Raw genomic sequence first — 25677 nt, 5'->3', positions numbered from 1 at the left:
CCAGCTCTGCCAGCGGCTCTCTCTGGGCCTCAAGCACCGTGGTGACATGGAGCATGGCAGTGCTGCCCTGGGGTGCTGCACCTCCTTTTCCCGTGCTCACAAAGGACCAGAGGCAGAGCTGGGTCTGTGGTGTAGCAGTCAAATGCAGCAGATCCATGCTCGCTTTGCTCATGGAGGACAGGAAAATCTCAGACTGACCCAACTTTGATGTTTAAGTGGCAGAAGATAGGTAAGATGAATCAAAGCTTGGACTTACACACGTAGGTCCAGACTTGAACTCAGATCCTCAGGGATATTTAGATAGATGAATCCCATTTATTTCATTGGTAGTGTTATTTATTTCAGCGGTAGAACTTAAATGGCATTTCATTACTCCGTTTGGTCTCCACAAGCTTAGCCTCGAAACCCTCAGAGCCCAAAGATGTCCAAGGAGTCTTGCTTGCCTGCAGGAAAACTGCATTTCTGAACTTGCCAGACCGTATTCCTTGTGCAGACTTCAGTAGGCAGGCGATAGGATTCATCAGCACTTCCCCTGAATCCTTGGTCTGCTGTGCCTTCTTCCCTCAGCCTTCTTTGCTGCTTGTTAGGTTATACTAACAATGGGTAGTCCTGGGCAGTGAAATGGAAGATCAACCAGTGGGTGAATTGAAAGACAATCACCCTTTCTGATGGGCAAGCTCACCTTTATACTTTCAGTTGCAGGGTGGTTTAACTCTCTGCTCTCTGCCTGACTGGCCGCAGCCAGCTGTTATTTACTGACTTGGAAACAGATAACCAGATCTTAGAAGCAGAATTGATCCGAGGCAGTTTAGATCCTCAAGAAAAAATACCACAGTAGTTTTCAAACTAAGCCTTAGATTTAACTTTCAGATTTCTCCTCACAATATAACACAGCATCTGTTAATCTAGTGCTAAAAATTCTTTAACTGTGCTTAAAAGGACTTTCCGTAGCAGAGATACAAGGTTTGGTTTTAAAATAAAAATGCTCACACCATTCAACCTTTTGTATGATGCAGGGACAAAGATTTCTCTGCAGAAAGATTTAGAATCCTTCTAAATCCTTTCTGAGAGCTCCATGCCTGTTCAACGAGTCACACGGTCAGAGAAATTGAGATTGAGACTGAGATTTAAATTGAGATTGAGATGGTAAATATCCCTTGACTCAAATCTCAGGAAGTCTGGTGGTGCAGGTGTGTAAGCCAGGGAGTGGTCATACCTATGTTTGAATTCAGTGTTTTGCTACTTTTTTCTCTGTGAAATAACTCAGAATGGCAAGAGCTCTTCTGTCAAAGTATTATAATACAGAGATCTGCAGTGTTTGGCTCACGGAGCAACTGTTCCACACTGTTCCCAGAATCTGCGATTGCAGACCAGGCTATCTTAGGTTAGGGTTTTAAATTGCACCTCCCAGAGACATTTGGGTGTCTTCCAAGTTTAAATTAGCTTTTCAAGTGTTTTACCAGGGACCCGTGTCTCCTCTGTTGCTTAGACAATACCAGCACGGTGTCTCCCAAAAGTCTGGCTCCAGAGTAATCTGTTACACAGCCCAGGGGCAGCAGGGAGTTGTAAAATAGCCAAATGACAGACCCTTGCAAAGTCCATATCACTGTGTGGGAGAGAAAACAGAGCTTTATAAGCTTATCTCTGTGCTCAGGCTGTCTCTTGGAAGGACGGGGGTTCCTATTAGACTGTGTATTTGTTTTAGAGGAAACTCCTCATAAACCACTGAAAAAACAAAGCACGTATTCTTCACTTCATTAGGATAATTGTTGGAGGACTGTTAGGAAGACATATAATATTCAGTTCAGTCTCTAGATGTTAAGGGCATAGCTGCATCGTGAAGTGAGATATTAGAAATGTTTGTTTCTTTCTGCATTGTGTGTCTTGTTGGGCTATTTTGAAGTAGCACCTATAAAACCCAAAGAAACTGTATTTTGGAGGCAGCTTTGTGGGCCTGTCTGATGTTTCAGTGAGATTTCTCTGTGGCTTTGCCTGGACTGTTTTAAGAGGGGCTGATGAGACATGGAAGTGGCTGTTTGCTGCCCTCCTCGTCTATCTGAGCTGTTCCTAGGGGCATATTCAGGCTTTACCAGAGAGTGCGCTGCTCTTTGAGTGTTGACTGTGACATGAACCCTCCCATTTCTCAAGCTACTTGGTGCCAGCTTGCTTGTTAGAGCAATACAGTGTTTAAAATGCTGGTGCGTGACTTCCCTGAATTACACACGTATGTGCTCCCCTTACCTGTGCTTGTTGCAGGGGAGGTAGGGCTCTGTTTTTCATGTGTAAGGGGCTGGAAAACTTCCTCAAACTTGAATTTCCATTAATTTGACCCTAAAATTGATTCTTAGAAGAGATACAGTATGTCATTTACAGAGAGAAATTTAGCCTGTTCTCTGCATAAGTGTCCCCTCTTAGGTGGGGTCTTTACCTGCTGAAACAAATGTTTTCTGCCAGTCAGCATCAACTCTCAAATAAAGGGTCACTCTACATTTCATCTCCCTTGTTTCATCCTTTATTACCTTGTTATTAAAAGTTTTGCCACCTGAAATCTCTCAGATCCCACAATTTGCCTGCCATCTAATACAAACATCCCTCTAAGATCCTCTTAGCAGCATATGTTCAATAGCATTATTTAGGGAGCCATGAGGGCGGAGGAATTCCAAAGAGCATCACTGCTCTATATCAAGAAGCAAGGTTTGGCTGCCAGTAATGCCCTGGCACTATCAAACTACCGAGGTTTGAAAAACATCTATCCATGGCATTCATGAATAAATGGATTGCAGAAAATCAAGCTCATCTGAAAAGGTCTCATTACCATTTGGTCATACAGAGACGCTGATTTTGTCAGGGTGGAGCTAACCAGCTCCTGGAACCTGTGACATTCCCATTATTATTAAGCTCAGTCTTTTTAATTTATACTTAATAGTAAGCAAGTAAGATGAATTAATAGTGACAAATACCAAATAGCCTTGATTTCTTAAAGCAAGACATGTATGTTTCTTTGCAGACTACCTGAAAGCTAACCAAAATGCAGTGAAGGTATGGGTAGTATTTCCCTTGCTCAGAATACATTTTGCATCAGGTCCTGAAAGAGTCACTGCTTTTGATTAGTGTAATGACCTGCTTAACTTTCCCAACACTGACATTATCCATGTTCAAAATTAATCTTGCAGCGTAGTGCTTTGCAGAATAAAAACCTAATTAATAGGCCTATTAGTTTGGTATTCATATTATTTTTAGTATATAATGCCAGTCCAAAGACTATATTGCATTTAATTCTTTACAGGGGTTTAGCATGGGGTCCCAAAATATGTTTTGTAATATTAGTATAGGTGAGGCACCTCTACAGCAGCGATCCCAGCCCAAGCAGTGCACGGGGATGGTCTGAGGAGAGAAGAGCAGCCACCCGAGAGCACTGCTAACTGCACACGAGGAACAACAGCGGCCAATACAAATGCCTTTGCCGAGAACTCCGGCGTAAAAGGATGGTATTGAATGCCGAAGTATCAGCTAATCCATAGTGCCATAAATATGCATCCACATTAATAAAATATACAGGCCAAATGGCAGGGCTGTCCTTTCATGCGGAATAAACTCTAAGCTGACAGTGAAGCAAGGACCTGTTTGATGTAATGTGGCATTATTTCTTCTCCTGCAGCTCATGCTGTTATTTATCTTCCACTTGCAGCTTCTCGCAGTCAGTGAGCAGAGGCAATTTCTAGTGTGCAGAAAAAAGGCTCGTTCAGCAGCATCTAAGCATTTTCTCTGGGGCAGACCCTATCTTTCTTCTTTAGTGTTGGTGGTAGTTTGGGGAGGCCTGAGCTGAGCTGAGGCAGTGCTTGGGAGAGCTACCTGCCCAGCCTTTGGGTGGAAGAGCACTGCCTCCACGAGTTTGCTGTCAGAAACATAGGATGGCACCTCACCAGAGCAGCAAAGGACAAGGAGATCACTTCCACATCGATTTACCCATCCTACCTCACAGCAGTTGTACAGAAAGTCTTTCAGCCAGGTTGCAGGTTACCACAGAAACAGCATTCCCTGTTATCACCTATTCCCGCGGGAAGGACTGTAGCACTTGTTCTGACTGTTGTTCATTCAGCTGCCCTTCCCCCCAAAAAAGAGAAACCTTTGCATGCTATCCTTTCTTCCGTAGAATTTTAGGAGCATCCACTGCTAAAAAGGTCATGCCTCTGTTTGTGATTAAACAGACAGATTTAGAGCTTGCTGCAAACACTGATTAGATTATTGTTTTTCAGCACTTTATGATAAATCTGCATGAATTCATGGGTGACAGTCTGAAGATCTCTTCCATCTCCTTAGCCCAGGGCTGATGTCCTGTATCTAGGATACAGCAGTAAATCCCACACTCTTCTAATGAGCCCTGCTACTTCTGCAGAGCCTGTCTGGGGAGCTCCTCAGTGCTGGGAGAGCAAAAAGAGACAAAAGAGTGTCAGGGGAGCATTTGGCGATGCAGTGCTCCAGCACTGCTGCCCATCCTCTCTGCTGAGGCCGGGGGTGCCCCGGTGTGGCTCTTGCTGCCTGCTGAGCCCCATCCCGGGTTACCTGTGTCCCGCAGCCCCTCACAGCCCACAAGCACCATTTCGGGATGGTACAGCCAAGGCACTCAGTGTGGCAGCAGAAAGGTTGTGCTGCCCTTCTTGCCCCTCACTCCTGGGTGGTGTTTAAACAAATACCGGCCAAGTCACCTTGTTCCAGGAACAAATTAACCCACAGCTGTCACCCTGTGCTCTGCAGCCCCAGCAGCAGCAGTGTTGGGTTTCCCCCAGTGGCAGCGATCATGCAGACGAATACAAGAGTAATTGTATAAAAGGGCTACTGGGACAGGAATGCTTTCTCTTTCTCAGCTGTTCTTGCCAGCTCTCAGACATCTTCCCCTCGCCACGGTCAGGCTGTGACAAAGCGATGTCTCTTCATGCTATGCTCATCTGCCTGATGGAACAACTTTTCCTCGGTGTGTTCTTGCTTCAGTTTGTTGCTGCTCGTTGGAAGATACCAGGCTTTGCATGGTTTCTCTGTGCCCATGTCCCACAGGGGCAGTGGCATACAAAGCCAAAGGGCAGAGCTGGCAGGCAATTACCAACTCAGAGGAACAAACCACAAATAGTTCACTCCAAACAAGGCGGTTGTGGTGTCTCCTAAGGCTCAGGCTCCTCTCAGTGCTCACCTTCTCATGCCACTGGCCATGTTCAGCAGATGGCAATGGGCTCAGGGCATGGCCATTAAAACGAGAGGGCTGTCTTTAACTGAAAGCAGAACATGGGCCCCATACTTTAAAAGGAGTTTTTCAACTTAGGGTTGTTTTTTTTTAAAGTAATGCATGACACACTTAAGCTGAGGACATTCTGCACAACAGCTGTGTCAGAGAGATTTGACAATACCAGGATTTGATGTCAATTATAACTGCGAGAAATTTGATTGCAGTGGCTGGCAGGTTATCTGTGTAATAATGGGTATGTTATAAAATAGGTTGCTTAGCATCTTTGGGTCTCTCTGCTCTAGTTCTGGGGAAGAAAGCTGTCCTATCTGCTTTTTGCTTCCTTCTCCCTTCCTTTAATATTTAAGCTTGGGCACACTGACTGATCAGAGGGTCAGAAATACCATAAAATTGGACCATATTTATCAGAGACACAACTTAAAAGATAGAGAACTTTTGTACAAATGCACAATAGTGAGGCTGAACGGCGAAGACTATTCTACTTTGTCATAAGACAAATGACTGAAAATATCTTACCTCCGTTATGCAATTCGATGGTACAGCCTCTTTTTAAATGTTGTGTTTCAGTTCTGGAAATGATAGAGGAAAGAAAACTTGAAAGGATTCAGCGAAGGGTAATGCAAATGATTAGAGGCACAGAGAACCTTTCATACGAGGAGAGATTTAAAAAGATTAGGCCCGCTTAGTTAAGACAAGAGATGAATAGACAGAGACATGATAGAGAGATGTGGGGTAATGAATGGCACAGAAGAGGCACACTGGGTACTTTCATGTGCTGTTTTCCAAAATTAAAAGCTGAGAGAAGAAAGCTCTAAAAAAATAAGACAAAATATTTGCTTATGATAAAAAACAACAGACACATTTTAAATATGTTTTCCGCAGTGCTGGATTCACCTGTGGAAGTCACTGTCGTGGGGAACAGAGATAATGAGCTTAGGAAAATTACGAAAAGGATTGGCTGCTCTCAAGAAAATCATGAGCCTACTGAGAGGAAAAGGGAGTTCTCTTGTAGCTTTGAATGGGAGCAGGATTCACCAGCTGGCATGATCCCAGGGCTGCTGAAATGAACCGCCAGCCTCAGTGGGCTCTGGGTATTCATACACTACACCCAGCTACCCATGCACTAGTTATAGTTACCTGCTTCAGCTGCCTTCGGCAATATGACTTGATAGCCAGGTTGAGCAGGAAGGATCTCTCCCAGCATGTTTTCAGGGAGCACATCTTTTCCAACATGCAGGTTATGTATTGAGGCAGCTCTTGCTTTTCAGCTGGCCTGCTGAAAAAAAGGGTAGTTCTTGGTGTTTACTGAGCCAGGAAGATTTAGTTCCTCTGCTTGACTCAGTCATGTAGAAGGGAAGATCATGAGAATCTATGGCAGATCAGGTCCAAGGTCTAGCAAGTTCACCACCCAAAGATGATCAGTGGCACATGCCTAGAGAAAAAAATGTGATCAGAGTGTGGAAGTACAGGGAAAACATGCAGAACACTTCCATCTCCCATTTTTTAACCGGGGATTACCTTAGCCAGAGGCTATAGTGGTGCTAACCAGTCCTTGACCAAACCTGGGAGTGCAGTTCATGCATCATAGGGCATTATCATGCAATACAACCTTTGGCTAGACATTGAGAAAGCTATTCTAATTTACTTCTTTTTAAACCCCAAACCTATGCTTACACTAGTAGAGATCTCTCTCCAAAGAGGCTTAATTACAGATTAACATACAGGCTTTCCTTTATAGATTTTGAAAGTAGTAACAGGACTTCTGTATGTGTGAAACAATAAAAATTAAATATTATTTTTTAAATGGCTTCTAGGTAATAATAGAATTTTATCACATATGTTGATCTTCTCTGTTAGTCTGGTTTAGAGCCCTCAGACAACCTAACGAGCACTTACTGCTTACTGAACCTTCTCAAGTTTCACAAAACATGCAGTGTTTGAAGACTAGTTTCTTGCTTTTATCGTGTTAGAATTCCACTGATTTTGAACTAGGACGGTCAAGTCTGGTGCTCTAAAGCCACAGAAATTAAAAAAGGGTAGGTGCAAGAATTAGAAGCTATTAAAATATTTATAGAGGACTTGATCACTCAGGAAACTGCAGAGATTTCCCTGTACGATGCTTCCAGGATCATCAGAGGTGCACATGATGCAGAAGAAGCATTTGGGGGCAAAGTAGATCTTCTGTCTTTCTTATTCAAACCAAGTAAATTACATTTTAGAACTTTGTGGGATGGATTAGGAAAGGGACCTGTGTGGTGTTCTCGTGGGCACATTGCAGAACTTTTAAACCACATTACAGGCTTTCTCTAACAGGATTAATTTCCTCTGCAGTAACCAGAAGAGTGTCTTCTTTCTGTAATGCGTTAGTTCTCTTGCTCCAATTAAGGAGTGCTTTGGTTAATCAACACAATTGTAGAAATGAAGCATCACCAAAAGACAGGGGAGCAATAATATGATCATGCATAGTTCCTATCTCAATTAAATTTCAGCATTGTTTACAGTCACTGAGTCTTTTTTCCCTGGGGTCATCAGGCAGTACATCCATTCCATGGGCAGAACATGCTGAGAGGTGACGCACTAAGCTTTAAATAGGTATTTATTGATGTGCCTATATGCCACTTAAAAATCTGGGCAAAGATGACTTGGACAAGTTTTCACAACTGAGTCACTGATGAAGCTAGAAAAAAAGTAATGAACAAAACTTAAACTTCTAAATCTCCGCATTTGTAATTAATATGTTTTCTGCTTCAGTTCACTGTGTGCATTTTTCCCTGAGTTTGTGCATTTGATTTGCTGTGGAAAGGAACAATGTCAAGGGAATAATTACAGGATCTTTTCAATGCTTTTCTCATAGATTCAGAGAGTACCTAGTGACAACCTCAAATCTTACTCTGGAGATGCTGGATATCCAGCTGTTTCCTTGGGCTCCATTTTAGTCTTTCTGGAAGCTTTGTCCTAAATAAATTTACACACCACTGACAGTTTGTGTTTCACTTGATAAATTCCTTATTATTGTACTATCCCAGGCAATTCCATGCTATATGGAGTTGTTTGGGATCAACTTCCAGGAAATCTGTGTCTTCCTATCACTCCTGCCAGTAAGTAGGTTTCCAGATGAAATAATTTAGTGTATCTTTTCTATTTATTTTTTGATTTAATTTTCTTCCTTGCATGGCCGCTTGGCCGGTACTCATACCTTCAGATTGCAGTGAACTCAACGGGAATTACAGCCTTCCACATGTTCCTGTTCAGCAGTATGTTTTTTGTTCTAGCAGCAGTTAGTTCAGCTTTAAAGCACCTCCTGAGGGCTTTGGGCTACCTGCGATGAGAGAGAACTCACCTGGAAGAGACGTAGCCAAAATGAAGCTCCTCACAGCACTGATACAGGATCCATCTTCAAAAGCCCATACAGCTCTTTGACAGACGTCTTTTGCTGTGAGCAGCGACTGTTGTATACAGTCACAATTACATGGTCAAACAGTCTTCCTAATTACAGTTCTACAAGACCTGTACATATTCATATATTGTGCGTTACCATCACTGACATCACTAGGATTCATCAAATAGGTAAATTTAAGCAAAATGGACAATATTGTGGGGTTGGAACCTATCTGTGGAAACTCTAAGATGTCTGTTCCAGAATAAATTGCTTCAAGATAATTTGTATGTTTCCATTGCTATAGCAAACTGCTTTTGGTGGCTTCATGAAATACCAGTTTCTTCACAGATCCTTCTCACACTGGTGATCTAAAAGCTGTTATTTCTGATAACATTAAATTTGAAGTATTCACATCTTGTGCTGTTGATATCACTGCACATTACAGGGTGATGATCCGGAGGATACACCCTGGAACTTCACATGCCAAGATGGAGAAAATCAATCTCTGTTAATAAAAAAAGGCAGGCTCAGTGGCGCAGAAAATCACTACTCTGGAGCCTTAAAGAGGCTCCTTCAAAAATTCATGATTATAGAATGGAATCCTGGGCTACATTATAGTACTAAAAGAAATCAGGATATGGAGAAGAAAAATCCAATTTTCATTAGGTGGAGAAAATAAAGATTAAATCCTCTAAGCAGACAAAGTCATTGATCACATGGAACATAATTATATGCTCAATATGTAAGAACATTTTCTAAGTTTCCCAAGTTTCAAAGTTAGTTTTTTGTTTTCTTGTTGTTTATTCATGTCATTATCACTAAATCCATCTGAATAAAATTTCTGAATGTTCTGGTCAACTGCTTGCTGTGTAGGGTAGCTGTAGGACATTTAACCTATAGTGATATACAGACATTTAACAAAATCAGTGTTGACTTAATAACTTAAACTTACTACTCCATAAAGTATCTGGTCATGTCCCCTGCTGATGGTATCCATGGTGCAATGGCAGTATGCAGTAAAAAGCAGAGAGAAAACATCTTTGCCCTCCTTATGGGCACTGTAGCTACAGTCATCCTGAGAAGAGGCTTCTATAATATGACAGAAACTTGAAGACACTAAAAACCTTTCTTAAAAGCAGATTTCCCATTTTCTGTCCATGGGAGGTCTGAATTCCTGCATCAAAATCATTTGGGGCCCAGAATAATTAATATTCAGTCCTGCAGTGTAGGTGAGTGTGACGGCTGATAATTTGGATGGTCATTGGCATGAAATATGGCTTTTGCACAACTAGAGCAGGAAGAATTCCAGCTTCACATTTACAGTATTTTAGCTTTCAGCCTTGACATACCAGTAATGCAGTACTTGTATGGAAGAGTTTGGATTATTTTTGATCTAATCTAGTCAACTGCCTGGAAATACAGTCACTCTAAGTGTATGCTACAAGGCCTTTTTACCATATTATCATCCACCAAATTATTCTTTTTCAATTATTTTTCACATATTTAACGCAGCTGCAAATCTATTCATGAAAGAACATTTCAGTAGTTCAGCTGATCAGCTTAAAACCAAGCAGAAGTTCCTGACAGTTCATCTTGCTTACTTAAGCATGGCTGAGTCATGACTACAGTGAATCCAGCACTTTCTTTAACATTCATTCATTCATTCATTTGTTGTGAGCGTGCATGTGCGAGGGGCTTGGGTGAGTGCCGTTTATTGTCAAGTAGGTGCCATCATACCTGACTTCTTTGGTAAAATGAGATTGAAATACTATTTCACACAAATACCTATTTTTCATCTGATTTGTCTAGCAATATAATCATAACATTGGACTTCTTGGAACTCATTTGAATTATTTTCATTGCAAAGAGGGACAAAGGGACAGGGAAAAACTGGCCTTAGAATTCAACACTTATTTATATTTATAAATTTTCAATAGGACTGAAAAATATATGAGCTGGAAAAAATCAGTTTTAATTGGAGCACTCAGCCCTCTCCCAACTTTAACTTGGCCTTCCTCAGTACATTATTAAAGAATTTGACGCACAGATAACATAATGGCCAATTTTCACTCGCTGCTCTGCACTCTGTTTTGAACTGATGTGCTGATGGAAGTCCTGTCCATACCCAGTTGGGTTGGCACATGGATTTGCCAAGCTCAGAAAAGTACATTTTAATTGTAATACCCCCAGATCAGAAACACATTTGCTAGCATTCCTCATCCAGAGCTTCCCTCTGCAGTTCTCCTCCCCAGCTCTTCTTTTAACAAGTAGGGAAGAAACACGTTGGATTAAGCTAAAGGCGAGTGATGGGTGGGAACAAACTCTTGCGAAAGGTAAGCAGCTGCTTAGTATTCAGGAGCAAACAGAGCACTTCAGCTTCTGCAAACAGCTCATGTGGGATCTGCTTTTATTTGGCAAGGAGGATGCCTTTCTCACCGTGCAGCACCTTTCTGAAGCTGCAGCCATAGCCGAGGAATTAAGCAGATGTCAGTCAAGACAAAGGGGCATGATTCTGTGCCAAGCCAGTCAGGTGAATGAGCTGGTCTGCTTTAATGCTGGAAAAATTGGGAGGGAATTTGTTGTGGTAACTATGTTATAGAGAGGTGTTTCCGTGCCCCGCTTTTTGCCATGAGAAACCACCACCATGGCAGTTAGTGCTGAATCACAGGGCGCTCCGGGGACGGGATTGCTGTCTGTGATGCTCATGGGATGACTGTCGCGCTGCTGTGCACCGTCAGGTCACCGTCTGGCTCTACATGGGCCCAGCTGCAAACTCAGCACAGCGCTTTCGCCACAGCTTGTTACCACAAGCCTCAGAGCCAAGGGAAAAATCAAGGGTGACGGAGTTTTCTAGTGTCTGTCTTTCTGTCTCCCCACTCTTTCTGTTCGTCTGTTTTAAGGGACTCTGCAGGCTGCTGGCTCCTGCTGCTCATACTGAGGTTAACTTGCTTCCTAAGAGACCCAGAGTAAATGTTGTGGTTCTGTTTGCAATCTGACCCTCTGCCACTGTGTACAAGCAGGCCTTTTGTACCCAAAACAGCTCCAAATTACTGTACATAAACCATAATCTTCCAGTGGGAGCACTGTAGTTTTCCATTTTGCTGCTAATTGGATGATACACTTGCAATAGTCTTTGTTAACATGGCTAGCACTGGGCAGGGAACAGTGATGGAAGGCTTTTATTTAGAAATCCTGCAAAAATGCAGTGACTGTCCCCATTTGACAGCAATTGAAACTAATTGTCAATTAACTAAATAACAGCCAATTAACTTGAAGGAAGAAAGAAGAAAATTGCTTACTTCACATTCTTTGTTGAAACAAACGCCAGTCAGAGGATTGGAAGGGGTTTTTTTCTCCTATGAGAAGACAAAATGGCAAAAGATGTGCAGAAAATGCACAGTGGTATTTTTTAAAATACCATCTTTTTCTCATACAAGAATATTTGAGAAACTAGATAAGAACATCCTAAATTCCTGAGACATTTAATTTCCTTTGATTTTTTAAAATCAAAATTACAATCATTATGCGAGCACAATTCTTCCTTTCATGCCACTGTAGGATACTTTAAGCACAAGGCAGCTCTGCTGAAGCTGGCTGCCTTCACAAGGAAAGACCAGCAAACAGCTCTCTGTGTGGCACAATGACAGGCAGGATTGTGATATTAATGTTTGCATCACCAGATCAAGCCCTTCCTCTTTCATATTTTACGGACTTTTAGGGTTCTCTAGGTGAGATGTTGTCAGAACTTGTAATGTTAAAAAAACCTGAAGAACCCAGAGGTCTTAGGAAGCAGCTGAGTGGTGCTGTCAGGACTGCTGTTTTGGTCTTAGATCCCTCTAAGACCCGTGTTTCATGTCTGTATCCTTTTTTGAATCTGGGCAATAGTGCCAAAAGGTATTTCAGTCAAGACCATTGCACGGGGAAAGCCAGCCACACCACTGGCAGGAAGAAAAAGGCTCTCTCCTCCTGGTTTATTGCTCTTTGTTTTAACTATTAGCTCAATACCATCTCCCCAAAAGAAGTAGTGCAATTCAACTTGAAGACTAAAGCTTGATCCTACAGGCTTTCAGCTGTGGTACAGTGCCAGAGCAGAGGCTAACGTCTGCAGTGGGTCTCTGACAGCTGAGCTTTCAGTGGATGAGATGCCAGGCAGAGAAAGAGCGTAGATTAGGCCAAAGAGGCAGCTGCTATATACAGGCTAACTTAATATCGCTAGTAAGAGACAACCATTTACTCATGGCATCTTGGCTTTGAATTTTCATTGCACTTTCCTCACAAGCCGTTAAGACTAGCAGTTAATGCACAAAAGCATTATGTGGCCTCACTTCTTGCCTGTAGGGCTGGACCGCAGCTGGTCCCTTGGGGTTGACATCAGGGCTGTGTCTGCCTAATATCCATTAGTTGCATCAATCAATAAGTCTTCACTTACACTTTTTACTCATTGTTCAAAAAGATTTTATTACGCTGCTTTGAGCCTCTCACAGCACCATTTCACGGGTTTCAAATTGTGTTAGTCTTTTGTTAATACTTTTAGGGACCATGTTTCATAATTGGATAGTGGAGGATGAGAGGTATGTCTTCTAACCGTTGGGAAAGCAATGAATATTGGATGCTTTTTCATTAACTGATGTGAGATTCAGTGCTGCACATATTGATCTGTTACTTTCTTACAGGAACATTTTACACCTGAATGCAAGTTCAAAGAATCAGTATTTGAAAACTACTATGTGACGTATTCTTCAATGATCTACAGACAGCAACAGTCTGGCCGGGGTTGGTATTTGGGTCTTAACAAAGAAGGAGAAATAATGAAAGGAAACCACGTGAAGAAAAATAAACCTGCAGCACACTTTCTTCCAAAACCATTAAAAGGTAATTGCTTGGGTTTGCTCCAATCTATCTGAACTGACATCTTGTGTCAGAGATGTTTAATTGCTGTGCATACATATTTGAAAGGTTCAGCTACTTAGTATAATGTTCTGTAATACACTGTTAATCTAACCAAAGCTGCCTTTTTCAGGTTTCTCTGTGTTAACTCTGCATTTCTCTAATCTAACCAAATATTAGTTTCTTTGGGCCCAAAGTCCACACTGTCTCCATTATAGGAATGGCACAGACATCTGCTCACAGGCCATTAGTGACTTGCTGTATAGCTTGTCAGTCTGTGCTTATGTTACAGGATGTCTATTTTTGCCTGGGGTAAAGCTCTAATGTGTGGTGCTTATTAAACCACAATTAATGTGGCATCAGCATATGACATTAAAGGTAATAATGCATGTGTCATACGTATGCCACTGTGTATTAAAAGCCCGGACATAGAATCATCCCAGTTAACTGAAGGATGTGAATCAGGACTGTGGTCAGACTTGGCTCCCTCTTTGGTCAGTGCAAAGAGGGAGATCTCAGTCAATGTATGGAGGTGCTCCTTTTGTCTAGAACTAGCTTTTATATGTTCCTTCCTTAAGAGGAATGAAGCTTTCTACATGTGGGTTATGTTCTTCAGTAGCCTTTTAAGGCAACGTCATTTTGAAATCAGAGAGGATATTTCAAAGGTGTGTAGCCCTGGGTGGATGCTGGACTAATTTGGCAGTCTACATTTAGGACTAGGTGTTAGGCAACCAATGTCGAGGTTGATCCTCACTTCTAATGTGTGTGAAAACAAAGGAAACAGAAGACTGAAAATCCATTTTCACACCCACCTACTTAGGCTACATATATGAGTAACGGGTCAAATCACAGCTGTCAACAGTGCTATTTAACCATTAATAAGGAAATGTTGATTTATATCGGGTTAGGTCTATCTTGCAGAGTTTTGTAAGTGCAGTGGGTAGATGGGTGATTTAACTGGGAGGGCAAGGGAGCTGTGGTTCTTCCCTTCTCTAAAATGTCATTCCCTTGAGGAGGACCTCAAATGTTCCTAGGGAGTGTTTGAAGTGAAAGAGGTCTCCTTGTCATATTTCTTTCATTCACTCCTTACAGTGCATATCACTGAATGAGAAATCCTGTTTCACAGCTGGACTTTGCACCAACAGACTGAGTAGCCCCTAACGTGTGCTGACGTGCTGCCTCTCTTTTGCTTTGCAGTGGCCATGTACAAAGAACCTTCTCTCCACGATCTCACAGAGTTCTCAAGATCTGGAAGTGGGACCCCAACAAAGAGCAGAAGTGTTTCAGGAGTGCTAAATGGGGGTAAATCCATGAGCCAAAATGAGTCAACGTAGCCAGGTTCAGGCAAGCCAAGTGCTTTCTAAACAGAACCTTACCTCTGGATGCAGTTGAATTCTTACTAGCAGTCTTTCATCCAAACGTTCAATTGCCCAGGACAAGCCACCGAACTTGCATAGGTCACTCGTTTATCAGCCATTAGATCTACTGGTTGTCAGAGGATATACCCCAATAATGTAGAATATGCTTGTGCATATCACAAGGCACTTGGATAGCCAGCAAACATAACTGCGGAATAAATCTCGGAGAAGAAATGTCCAGCTCTTTCTCTCTCTCTTTTTCTCTCTCTCTTTCTCTCTCTCTCCTATGCTTTGTGGAATACGAAACAAAAACATTTCACAGCATTCACTGCTGATAAGAATTTGCTTTCCAACTCAGAAAAAGACCACTTTTGCTCTTCAAAGGAAATTTTAATGCTTGTATGTTTTATAGGGGCAAACAAAAAAACAAATATGTAAACTCTGTTGTTTCCTTGGCTTACTGTTTTATATCTAAGGCTTGATAAAAAATGTATCCTTTAATTTGGAATAGTGCAACTTTTTGATTTCTGAACTCCAATGGGTCTTTAAAGATACGTCTTTAAAAAAATAATTAAAAAATTCAGGGTTGGAACTGAGAGTTGGTGTCTCAGGCTCAAGCAAACAGTGTTCTTGTGGTTTTAAACACAATGAAATATAAATTTTTATAGATTTGTAGTTTCTGGTAAAGTTCTTGTGCTAACCCCAGTCTGTAGGAATTGAGTTGTTTTGTTATCCCAAGTGGAAGTTAACAGAAAGGGATAAAATTATCCTCCAGTGTAGATTTCTCTTAATTCCATTTTGTGTGTCATGTTAAACTATTGTTGTGGCTTCTTTTCTAAAGACAGAAACTGTGGAATTAAGGTGACTTAATTTTTTTATAAGAAACGTCTTATTTGTAAAAGTCCTTCTTTCACTGTAACGGGCACGTGAATATTGTGTAGGAGGAAGCGTTAGGACAGGTTACCCCTAAACAACATATACTTATACATGCTATTGGAAACAATTGTTTAAAAAATGTAGTTAGGTTTCCATTTAGGTCATCATGTCTGTTGCATGGGAGAAAGTTGGAATATTGGCATAGAGTTGCATGATGTGTAAGATTTTGTGCATTAATCATCGTTGGATTCTGTGCTCCAAAACTGACATAGTTCTGTACAGGCAGCTTTCTGCCCTGTACAAAAGAGTTGTTTATTATTTGTTGTATACACAACCATGCACTGAATAAACTATTTATATTAAGATGTACTTTTTAAAAAAGCTTGTTTGATTATCTGATGTACACCCGTGATTAATTTCAAGGGAAAGGGTTGGCAGTTAAATTATAAAGTTATAAAAGATGCTGTATTTAATGTTCAAGATCCTTCTATGTAATGGGTTATTCCCCTGTAATGCCATACACTATTCAAATGAGAACATGTTCTTTCTTTTGGTTATTGTTAGATCTGGTCTTACATACCCAGCCGAGATACTCAAAACATGGTGATGATTAAGTGCCACAAAGTCTTGGTAACGGCCCCTCTGCCTCAGGCTGCTGGAGCCCCAGTGAATTGCACTCCTCTGCTTTGAGCTTCTCCAGCTTCTCTGTGTCTGCCCTCCCTGTCAGACTTCCCTTAGTGCAGCCACGTAGCGCTACCTCGCAGCACACCTCCCACAGCCCCCGGTACAGGGCATCCCAAAGAGATCCCGTAAATTATGCACTGCGTGTGCCAGGGTGGCACCTTGAGGATGCTTGGTGTTTGCTGTGCATCACTGCAGGTACACTTTAGGGGCCAGCTTTATCTGGTCTTGAGGAAAAAGGCTTCCATGCCTCCTGCCTTTGTGTATATGCTCTGGAGAGAAAACATCCCTCTCTCCTGCCTTTTCTCTCTGAAAACATCAGTGAGAACTTCTGACATCTACAACATCCAGGCTGCTCTGACAGGTGAGCTTCATTCATCAAGATGTTTCAAGACATCCTAGGAGGAACAAGTTTTTCACCATGGGTGGCTGAAGAATCAGTTCTGGAAGGGAATAATGGAAATGGGGGCAGAAAGCTACCTATAAATATTAGCCTGAAATTAAAATCAGGTATTGTGCTGTCTGCCCTGTGTGCCTCCCACTTGACCAAGCTGGAATTAGACCTCAGACCAGGGTGGGACATGGGTTTTTTTAAGGCTGGGGCTGAGAGAGGAGGGAAGGAGATTCTGTTTCAGATCAAATCCCCAAGTTTGTTGTTTTGTGGCAAATGGTAGGCAAAGAGCTCTGGCTTGCTGAGTTCCCATACTGGACTAGGGTGTTGCCTTCCCCAAATAGCACTATCTTGCTGTCCTTCAGAGGGCCTGGGGCTCCTCAGCTCATCACTTTCCAAAAGGCGAAGAAGGTGGGAGCACGACCAATGCCATAGAAATCCTTAAAATTGAAGATGGGGCCATGATTGCTCCAGAAGTTTTGATAACACAGTGCATCTGGAGCATCTGTTCCTTTCAACAAAGCATGGTATGCCCTTGTGGGACATTACTCTTAACTTTCTCAAACCCAAACATAAAACCTATTGGGGTACATGTTCCAAAAAAGGAGTTCAAGTGTCTTAGGAACATAAAACCTCATTGAAAAATACGCATATTTGTAGCAAAGCTAGTTCAGTACTGAGCATTTACTGTCCTAAAGATAACTGATTGTCTGCTGCTTTGCTTTATAGCTGCACTCTTACTGTTATTCCCCATCCCCAGTACCTCCCACCCTGAAGGTAATCTGCAGTGAAAGAAAAATGCTCATCTCACAAATTGTCCATTCTGAGGTCTGTAGTCCGACCCATCTTTTGTATTGATGTTGGCATCAGCTGTGAGTGTTCACTGCCAAGTCACTAGTTTCAAAGGTTTCTAATATACCAAGCTAACAAAGGCCACTCTTGGATTGAGATGAGAAGAGAGATATGGTGATAGATGAGCCATAAACAGTTGTTTCTGACAATTATGTTAATTTTCTGACAAACCTGTTCCAACAATAGTTTTTCCTTCAGATTATTGTGGACAGAAAGGGCAATATTCTTGACAGACTCCTGATAGTAGACAAAGCTCATCTACACTATGAGCAAAGTGGGGAATTATGCCCAGAGTTTTACATGTAGTCTCTGGAGCCATAAACTGGGATTTATTAAGGAGAAATAGAGTTACATGTGCCTTTGCGACAGTGAAGGTGATATTCTGATGCAGCCAGAAAAGTGCCTTGGGTAGACAAGAATGTTGCTTCAGCAGAGGACCAGACTAAGGAGCCAGACTCCAGCACCCATAAATTAGAAAGTTAAACAGGTGACTCCTGGATAATACTGTCTTTTAAGAAATTTGCTAGATCTTGGAAAGATGTTATAGTTGCCTGTCTAAAGAAAACTTACAGCCACTGGTCAACCCGCTTTGCTCTGCCACATGCGCAGTGGCAGAGTACAGTTTTTTGCACAGCTGGAATAAGGACAAAGGCCAGGGGTTGCCATGAAACCAAGCTGTCCACTGGCTGTGAGCCACTAACCATCTGCAGAAGGCTTGGTCTCAGGCACTTCTGTTATTGCCAATGTGATGGCTGATGCGTTTCAGCTGCCATTTCTCTTGTCCCCGCCTCTCCAGCAATTCTGCCCACAGGCCTGGAGCTGGCTCAGGAGGTGCAAAACCAGCACAGCAGCTTTCTGATGCACCTGAGCTTCACTTGGCAAAGCCCTGAGACACCACAGGAGCTGTGCGGAGACCTTATGAAAGGCTGACAAATACTACCTGCCAACACAAAAGAAAACAGGTCACCCATGAAATTGGGAGAAATACTGCTAGGAGCACAGTTATTATGAGGCAAAATTGCTGTCTTTTTTGTGATCCACCTGGCAGAGCTGCTTTCTTGGAGGTCTCTGCAAGGGGGTTCAAGAATTGCCCCCTTGGCCTGGTTTTGGGGTGAGGGAGGGTGGAAAGACCTCTTCTCTGTATCACAGAGATCTATCTTTTTTCTTTTCCTTTTTTCTTTTAATTTACCTCATGCTACCTCATAGCATGGTTGTATCTCTGTAGTCACTTGCTCAGCCATGTTCATCGCTGGCACGATGGAAGACAATTCCCTTCTTGGGGAAAATATCTCCCAAGTTACTCCAGGGAAGAATGGTACCCCTTCTGCAGCACCGTCTGGTGTCCCCACCGTTGATTTCCAGCCCACAGGCGAGATTTTCCAGTGGGATAAAGATGGTGTAACGAGCTCAGGGATGCTGTGGTACACCAGGCCTCTCCCCAGCTGAGCACCAGCATGAGAGATGGGTCTGGCAGAGCTCTGCTGTGTCTTGAGTATCTCTGCGTGGAGACCAGAGCCAGCTCTAATGAGTTTAAATGTCTCCCTGACATATCCGTGACCAGGACACTTTTGCAGGACAGAATCTGTACGTTACAACTTCCTATCTTCTAATAAATAATTCTCTCTAAAACAGACTCCCTCTTGTCTGGGCTCTGATTTTTATCACTGCAGATATTTAAGGGCTCTCCACCCCACCACCAATGCACTACACCATTGCTTAGCTTTCCGTGGGATATAGACTCTTCTGTATTAACATTATCCTTTTCCTATGTCTTACCTGAACCAGAGAGGGGAAAGCTGAGTGGTCAAGCCAAGACCATCACAGGTGGATCCTTCAGTTTGCTGCAGCCTCAACATGGTCCATGGAGGGCACAGAAAGTGTGATGTGTTTTACCAGCTCAGGGAATGGCTACTCTAAATACTGAAGCTCAGTTTCCAACGTAGTGAAAGACCAAGACAAAAGCCAACATGTTTTTTCTGACTTTGGCTCTGCAAAAATGACATAAAATAACAATAGAAAGCCTAATTAAAATAAATTGATTTCTTAGGAAAAAGACCTGTCATGCAATTTACCCAGATTAGCACCAGCTTTGGGCTTTTTTCAGCTCTTTCTGGGGAAGATGTTCTTGACAACTTAAATTCCCAATTCACGGGTTAAATTTTGAAGAACTTCTCTTCCCTGGCGTGAGTGAGCAGAGCTGTGGGATCCTGCCCTTTCCTGGCTGCCTGGCATTGAGCTTCCTGCCTTTTGGAGAGCTGGGTCCTGAAACAAGCTGGGTTTGCTGGTACATAATGGCTTTTATTGCTGATCAGCTCCAGTAGCAGAGCTTACTCTGCTTTGGGAACATGCCACCCCAGTCTGGGGGGGCTCTCAATCACCCTGCCCTTCTGCAGCTTCTCTCATGGGGAAGTTTAAAAATTAAAGAAAAACCCAAATTTGAAACATGTTTTACATTAATCAGAGAAATTGAAGTAATAAATTATTCCATCTCATCAGGAACTGGAAGACCGTTTATAGGGTTCCCTTAAAGGATAATTATTAATGATTTGGAGGTTAAGATTCTTAAATACCACATACAGAATATTACTTTCAAGCACCCGTAGGTCTAATTTTGTCCCCATATATGTTTGGCATTTCTCACCTAAATTCAACAACTGAAGGGGCAGGATGAATGATTTAATCTCCCATGGGTTTCTCAGCATCGCACATTGTCTGTCACACTCATTTTCTGAGCTTGTCCCCTTGTCGAGGACAGGGTCACAGGTGCACCCTCCACCAAGGGCCATCACATTTGTATATGGAGGAAGAGTTGTCCCTGTCCTGGTGTTTGTAGTGCACAGAGCTGGTTGATTTGCTGAGATGTTGATCAGGGCTGATCTGAGTTATCAGTGGCATATTTTGGGGGACACAGAGCAGACTGGCAGTTCTTTTACACTCTGTCTTTACTCCCACATGGAGACATCTCAGCTAAGAACTCCCAGGGAAGCCTGGGGTGAATATGGGGAGCTTTCCAATGGAAAGAACTGCTCAGGCATTGATGACAAAAATGTCACTTGCTGTGGCTGAACAGCCATGGCAGCAGCAGTGCTGGGAGGACCATGGCTGGCGCCTGTTAAAATTAATTCATTAGTGGATAGCCTGCAAAGCTCTGAAAAGTAATTTGTCATGATTCGCCACCCACACCTTAAAGAAAACTAAGGCACAGACAAAAGCCCTATTCAGCTGGGGTGAGCAGATCATTCTTTTCCTCTTCCTTTGCGTATTTATTTAATTCAGTTATTGGACCCAGTTATACAAAGCAGGGCCCTGCACTTGGAGGAGGGACACAGACTCTATTGTCCAAACCTGTGCAGCACGGACGTTTCATATAGATAAGAACTCAGAGCTCTCTTAGTGTTTTCAAACAATATATATTTTGAAGAAAACAACAGTGAGGTTTTCTCACAGTCAGGGAGCCAAAGTCAGTGAAAACTGTCTTCTCTTTTTCTTACTGTGAGCTCAGGATCAGCCCTACAAACAAAACCTCAGGGACACAAATCTCTGGAAGGAAAGGTTTTCAGACACCCTCTCATGAGGAACAGGAAGAAGAAAAGGTAGAGAGAGTTTACATGGATTAGTGTTGTACTCAGAAATCCTCCACAGGACATTGGAGCATCCCTGGTGCTGCGCACACACGTGCTCCATGGAAGGGGTAATGGGAATAAAATGTCAGAAGGAAAAATACTCCTGTCCCGGAGTGTTCCTGGTGACAGTGGCTTCACCACATGTTCCTCCAGGTCACTGTTTAGCTCTACAAAAGTTGTTTTAGAGTGATGAAGTAGAAGTTTGCTTACAATGAAAAGGACAAGCCCAATAAAGGGAGGTGAAGGAGGGGATAGAACCTGAGGATCAGAGTGCCGGACGCATTCTCCATGAGAAGCAACAAAACTACTGCCACGCGCTGAGTTTAGCAGGACTCAGCTCACACCTTGACTCATGACCAGTACAGCAAAATAATATGGCAGAGTTCAGATTCCTCTGTTGTGGGTGGCTCAAGGCCTGATCCTGATTTTGGTTGCAGAGTACACCATGGACTCCAGTAAGTCTGGAGTCCCATGCTGATTTGAAGTACCTTTATCTAGACCAGCTATTCACCCCATTGCTTAAGGAACTCAGACATTACCTCATGCATAAGTATGTTACAGTGTTAATCTATGAAATATTTTTAGATAACAAAATTAACTGGTTCAAAACTTAATTAATCCCATTTCCTTCCCAAATGGTTTCCTTCAAATGGTACTTGAAATAGTTTTACTTTCCCCCATTGTCTGTCTAATGCACTGATGAACTTTTCCTTCTGAGCTTCTCCTTTTAATTGTCTGCTCATCCAACCGTCCCTTCTGATAATTAAGCAAGTTAATAATACAGAGCAATCTTTAAAAATTAAACTTCTTTCCTTGTTAAGTGAAAGCATAACTTCTTTTTTTGTTTAAAGGGGTGGCTTTTTAACTTTCTTCGTTTAAAAGAACTATTATTGCCTTAGGAAAAAGTGGCAACATTTGGGAACCCACCTGCTTACAGAAATGTTGGTGAAAATATTACTTTGCATTAAATAATACAAAGGTTTTGCATTAGATTAGTTAACACGATGAGGTTTTCTAGGAAGTTTCAGTCAGCGGATCTTATGATCACTTAATCAGGCTCGACTGAGCAAAACAAAGAGAAAGCAAAGGAAATCATAAACCAGTCAGGAATATGGATGCTGCTCTTACCAGCCAGTGTCTTCTTCTGCTTGGATGATCCCTAAGGCTCAACCTATGAAGTTTGAACCTATAAAGTCTCATCTTCTTGGTCACTAATGCTTGGTTCTGTTGTATCTTTTTCTGCAAATTTGATCAACATTCAAGATGCACGGTGTGGAGACCAGGCACGTGTCAACCTCCCATGGCAGGTCCATGGCATCCCTGCTGTCATACAAAGCCAGTGTCTCTTCGGTGTTTCCCCACTGGAGGGCCATTTGCTGAGGGTCCTTCTCCTCAGCACAGCCCCTGACAACATGCCCATTGCAGAGCAGAGGCTGTACATCCGCAGTTACACATCTGGCTCCAGCAGAGCTTTGGCAGCTGCTCACACACATTTTCAACAAAGGCAGAATTCTTCCATCATACTCCACATCAGACAGACAACAGCCCACTCGGAGTTTAAATTCTGCCAAGGAGGAAAATGTCTTCACACACGCCCTTTGAAAGGTATTACATACACATACACAAACACATATGAGATACACACACACACACACATAAAAATACATACATATATACATTTTATATATGTAATATAGATAGACAGATACAGATAGATAGGTCTATATATATATACACCAGCTCATGTTTGTCATGAGCTCCCTGGCAAACAGCCTGAACTGGTGAGAATGGGGTCAGCACCAACAAGCTCAAGGAACGCCTCGTAGTGTGAAGTGGGCTTAGAGCACACAGCAATCCACCTTGCCAAGGCAGTAAACTGTAAAATGTTTAGGAGATTAAAACCCCGCTAGCTTTGTTCATGCAAGCACTTTCACAAGCCCCATATTCCCCTTGGTACTGGCTGACCCACCTTGTACAGTGAGCAGGAAGGGACCGATGCTTTGCTAGAAGTCTTTTCCTTCTTGATCAAAGTTTGCAGTGGGAAAGGCTTTGATCAGCCAAGGTGAAGTGCAATGGTGAAGAATTGCTCAGCAACGGCATGAAAGAGGAAAGCAGACTCCAGTCTCTTGACCAACACAGCAACAGGGAGGGGAAGCAGCTGCTAAAACTTCATAAAAAGCTGCACAAAGATCTTAAGTCTTTGAAAACTGCCATGGAAATGCAGAAGTGTTTAAGCAGCTGACAGATATTACAGAGTTGGATGAAACTTGCTAGGTAAGATGATCCAAGAGGAGGGGAAGGTTAATTGCCAGCAGCGTTAAAGGAAATGTGCATAAAAGTATATGTGCAAAAAAGTGCTGGGAAGAGAGAGTAGGCCTAGGAATAACCGCTGAGTGGGATGGTATTAATGATGACTCAAAAGTGGCGAAGAAGTTACTGAAAGTTAGGCTGCCTACAGATCTAGGCATTTGTCTTGGTACCAAAAGTCTTCATTAAATGTCAATAAAACTTCCAGCCATCTGGTTCTGAACCACTGAGGCTGATCTCTGCTCTGATTGCCCAGAGGACAGGGTAAGTCACCTCCTGGAAAATGTCTCCAAGAGGAAAAAATCACTGTAGTTACAGAAAGGTCAACAAAATGAATGAGCTCATCAAGCCCAAGCATATTGCATCCTGGAACAGAGGCCCAGGGCGAGTGGCAGAGCAGCAGTGGCTTTAACTAGTCTTTTAGCTTTAATATGTTATTGCTCTATAACCACAAGAAAATAATTGATTTTTAAGCCAAATTTGTAATCAGATGGTTTGTGTTAGTTCACATATGCAATGGACATGGATAACAGCACTCTGCCAAATACGTCATCTGTGTCCAAGAGGACTTCAGGCTGCCACTGTGAATTTGTCAGTAGAATCAACTAAAAGTTTAGCAGCAAACATGTACATTCCCCCGTCCCATAAATACTCTTAGAGCAAAAACATCCTAATCCAAATAGTTTTTAAAAGTGAATACTGGGCTATAAAATAGTGATGCATGCCTAAAAGACCGTGAAAAAGAGAGCGCGAGAAAAGAGCAAAAGAAAGACATTGTAGGCATGAAAAACAGTTGCACATAAATTACTTTAAAAGCTCTTTTTCCTATTAAAAAAAAAAAAAAAAAAATTGAACCACTGTGTGGAACACTCAAACTGCAGATGACTGTGAGCCATCTGGACCACATGGCCCTGACTCGCTGCACTGCATGTGCTAAGAGAGGATGAGGAAGGTAAAGACATAAGGAAGTCTGTCCTTTTTCAGAAAACCTGATTAGCAGATATAGAATAAGAATTTTCTCCTTGCTATATAATAATGCATCATGGGGATGAATGAGACTGGAAGTCAGCTCGACAGTGCCCAGCTTGGAAGCACTGAGTTTGGGCAGTAGATCTGATGGCTAAGGTCTAGTCTGGCTCAGCTGCCTGGGAAAGGGGTTTATTGGGCTGAGCATAGCTGGAATTACACCTGACTCTGGTCAGAGATTTGTCTTCTGCCTGCACAAAACTAGCATGCAATGTAATGTAGTAAAACACCACGTTATATTGTTCCCAGCTCTCTCACTAATGTCAGAAAACAAACCAGCCGGTGACTTGATGAAGGAAAATGTCTGTGTTGTTTTTCACATGTTAATGTAGGCAGGTTTTCAGGGTAATCTTTACAGTACTTGGTATATTCAGCACCAGCAGCCGAAGAAAGAGGACAGTAGTGTGAAATTCCCTGCAAGATCCCAGCCTTCAGCCTCAATGCCTGAGCACTTGTTTGAACAGGACCTCGATTTGTTCTGATGAAGGCAGCTGTCAAACCACTCAGGGAGCCGTGCTTCCTAAGTAACCATGATATTTAAACCCCATGACCTTTTAAAAAGTGTAAGATCTGGCTTAAAGGGCAGCCTTCCTGAAATAAATGACTCTGAAACCTCTTAGATCAGATTTTTTAAAAAAATCCATAATGGGCAGACATCACATTATTTTACAACGAGAAGATTAATCACTAGTATCTGGCAATTGATTTGCAAGCTACATTTATTTATGATGTGTTTGTACAGCACCATGCACACCTTTATCTATTATCCAGATCCCAAGGAGTTACTTAGTGCAAATAAATCAATGCAATTTATTGATTAAATTACATAAATACTCTTGGAACTTCGACAAGTGAAAGTTTCTGCAGTCATTCTCAGGTCTCTCATTTATGGGCTGGAAGCTGGCAAATTATGGTCTAAAGAAAGCCAAGGAGGCTGGTGAGCTCAACATGGAGCCTGCAGCTGGGTTCCTGTGGCTGCCTGTGCTTTCCTGCATGATACAAGTCCTCATTTGCATTACTGCTGCATGCTGCAGTCCAAGTGAGAGAAGGAGAAGGATGAT

The 25677-nt window shown here is 42.4% G+C and overlaps 1 protein-coding gene across 8 annotated transcripts in view; it reads left to right on the top strand.

Annotated features, from left to right (window-relative positions):
* FGF13 (fibroblast growth factor 13) overlaps nucleotides 1-19269 on the top strand; it is a 266035-nt gene extending 246766 nt beyond the window's left edge. For all 8 annotated transcript variants that reach the window (XM_074915182.1, XM_074915179.1, XM_074915185.1 and 5 more), the window contains 2 exons: nucleotides 13289-13487; nucleotides 14700-19269. In XM_074915182.1, the coding sequence (XP_074771283.1) occupies nucleotides 13289-13487; nucleotides 14700-14836 (336 nt within the window). In that variant the 3' untranslated portion in view covers nucleotides 14837-19269. The remainder of the gene's footprint in view (nucleotides 1-13288; nucleotides 13488-14699) is intronic.
* Nucleotides 19270-25677: the final 6408 nt, after the last annotated feature.

This window comes from Athene noctua, chromosome 11 (assembly GCF_965140245.1).
Source record: "Athene noctua chromosome 11, bAthNoc1.hap1.1, whole genome shotgun sequence".
Classification (NCBI taxonomy): Eukaryota; Metazoa; Chordata; class Aves; order Strigiformes; family Strigidae; genus Athene; species Athene noctua.
The sequence above is the reverse complement of the archived record's forward strand: the minus strand, read 5'-3'. Positions and strand labels throughout refer to the sequence as shown.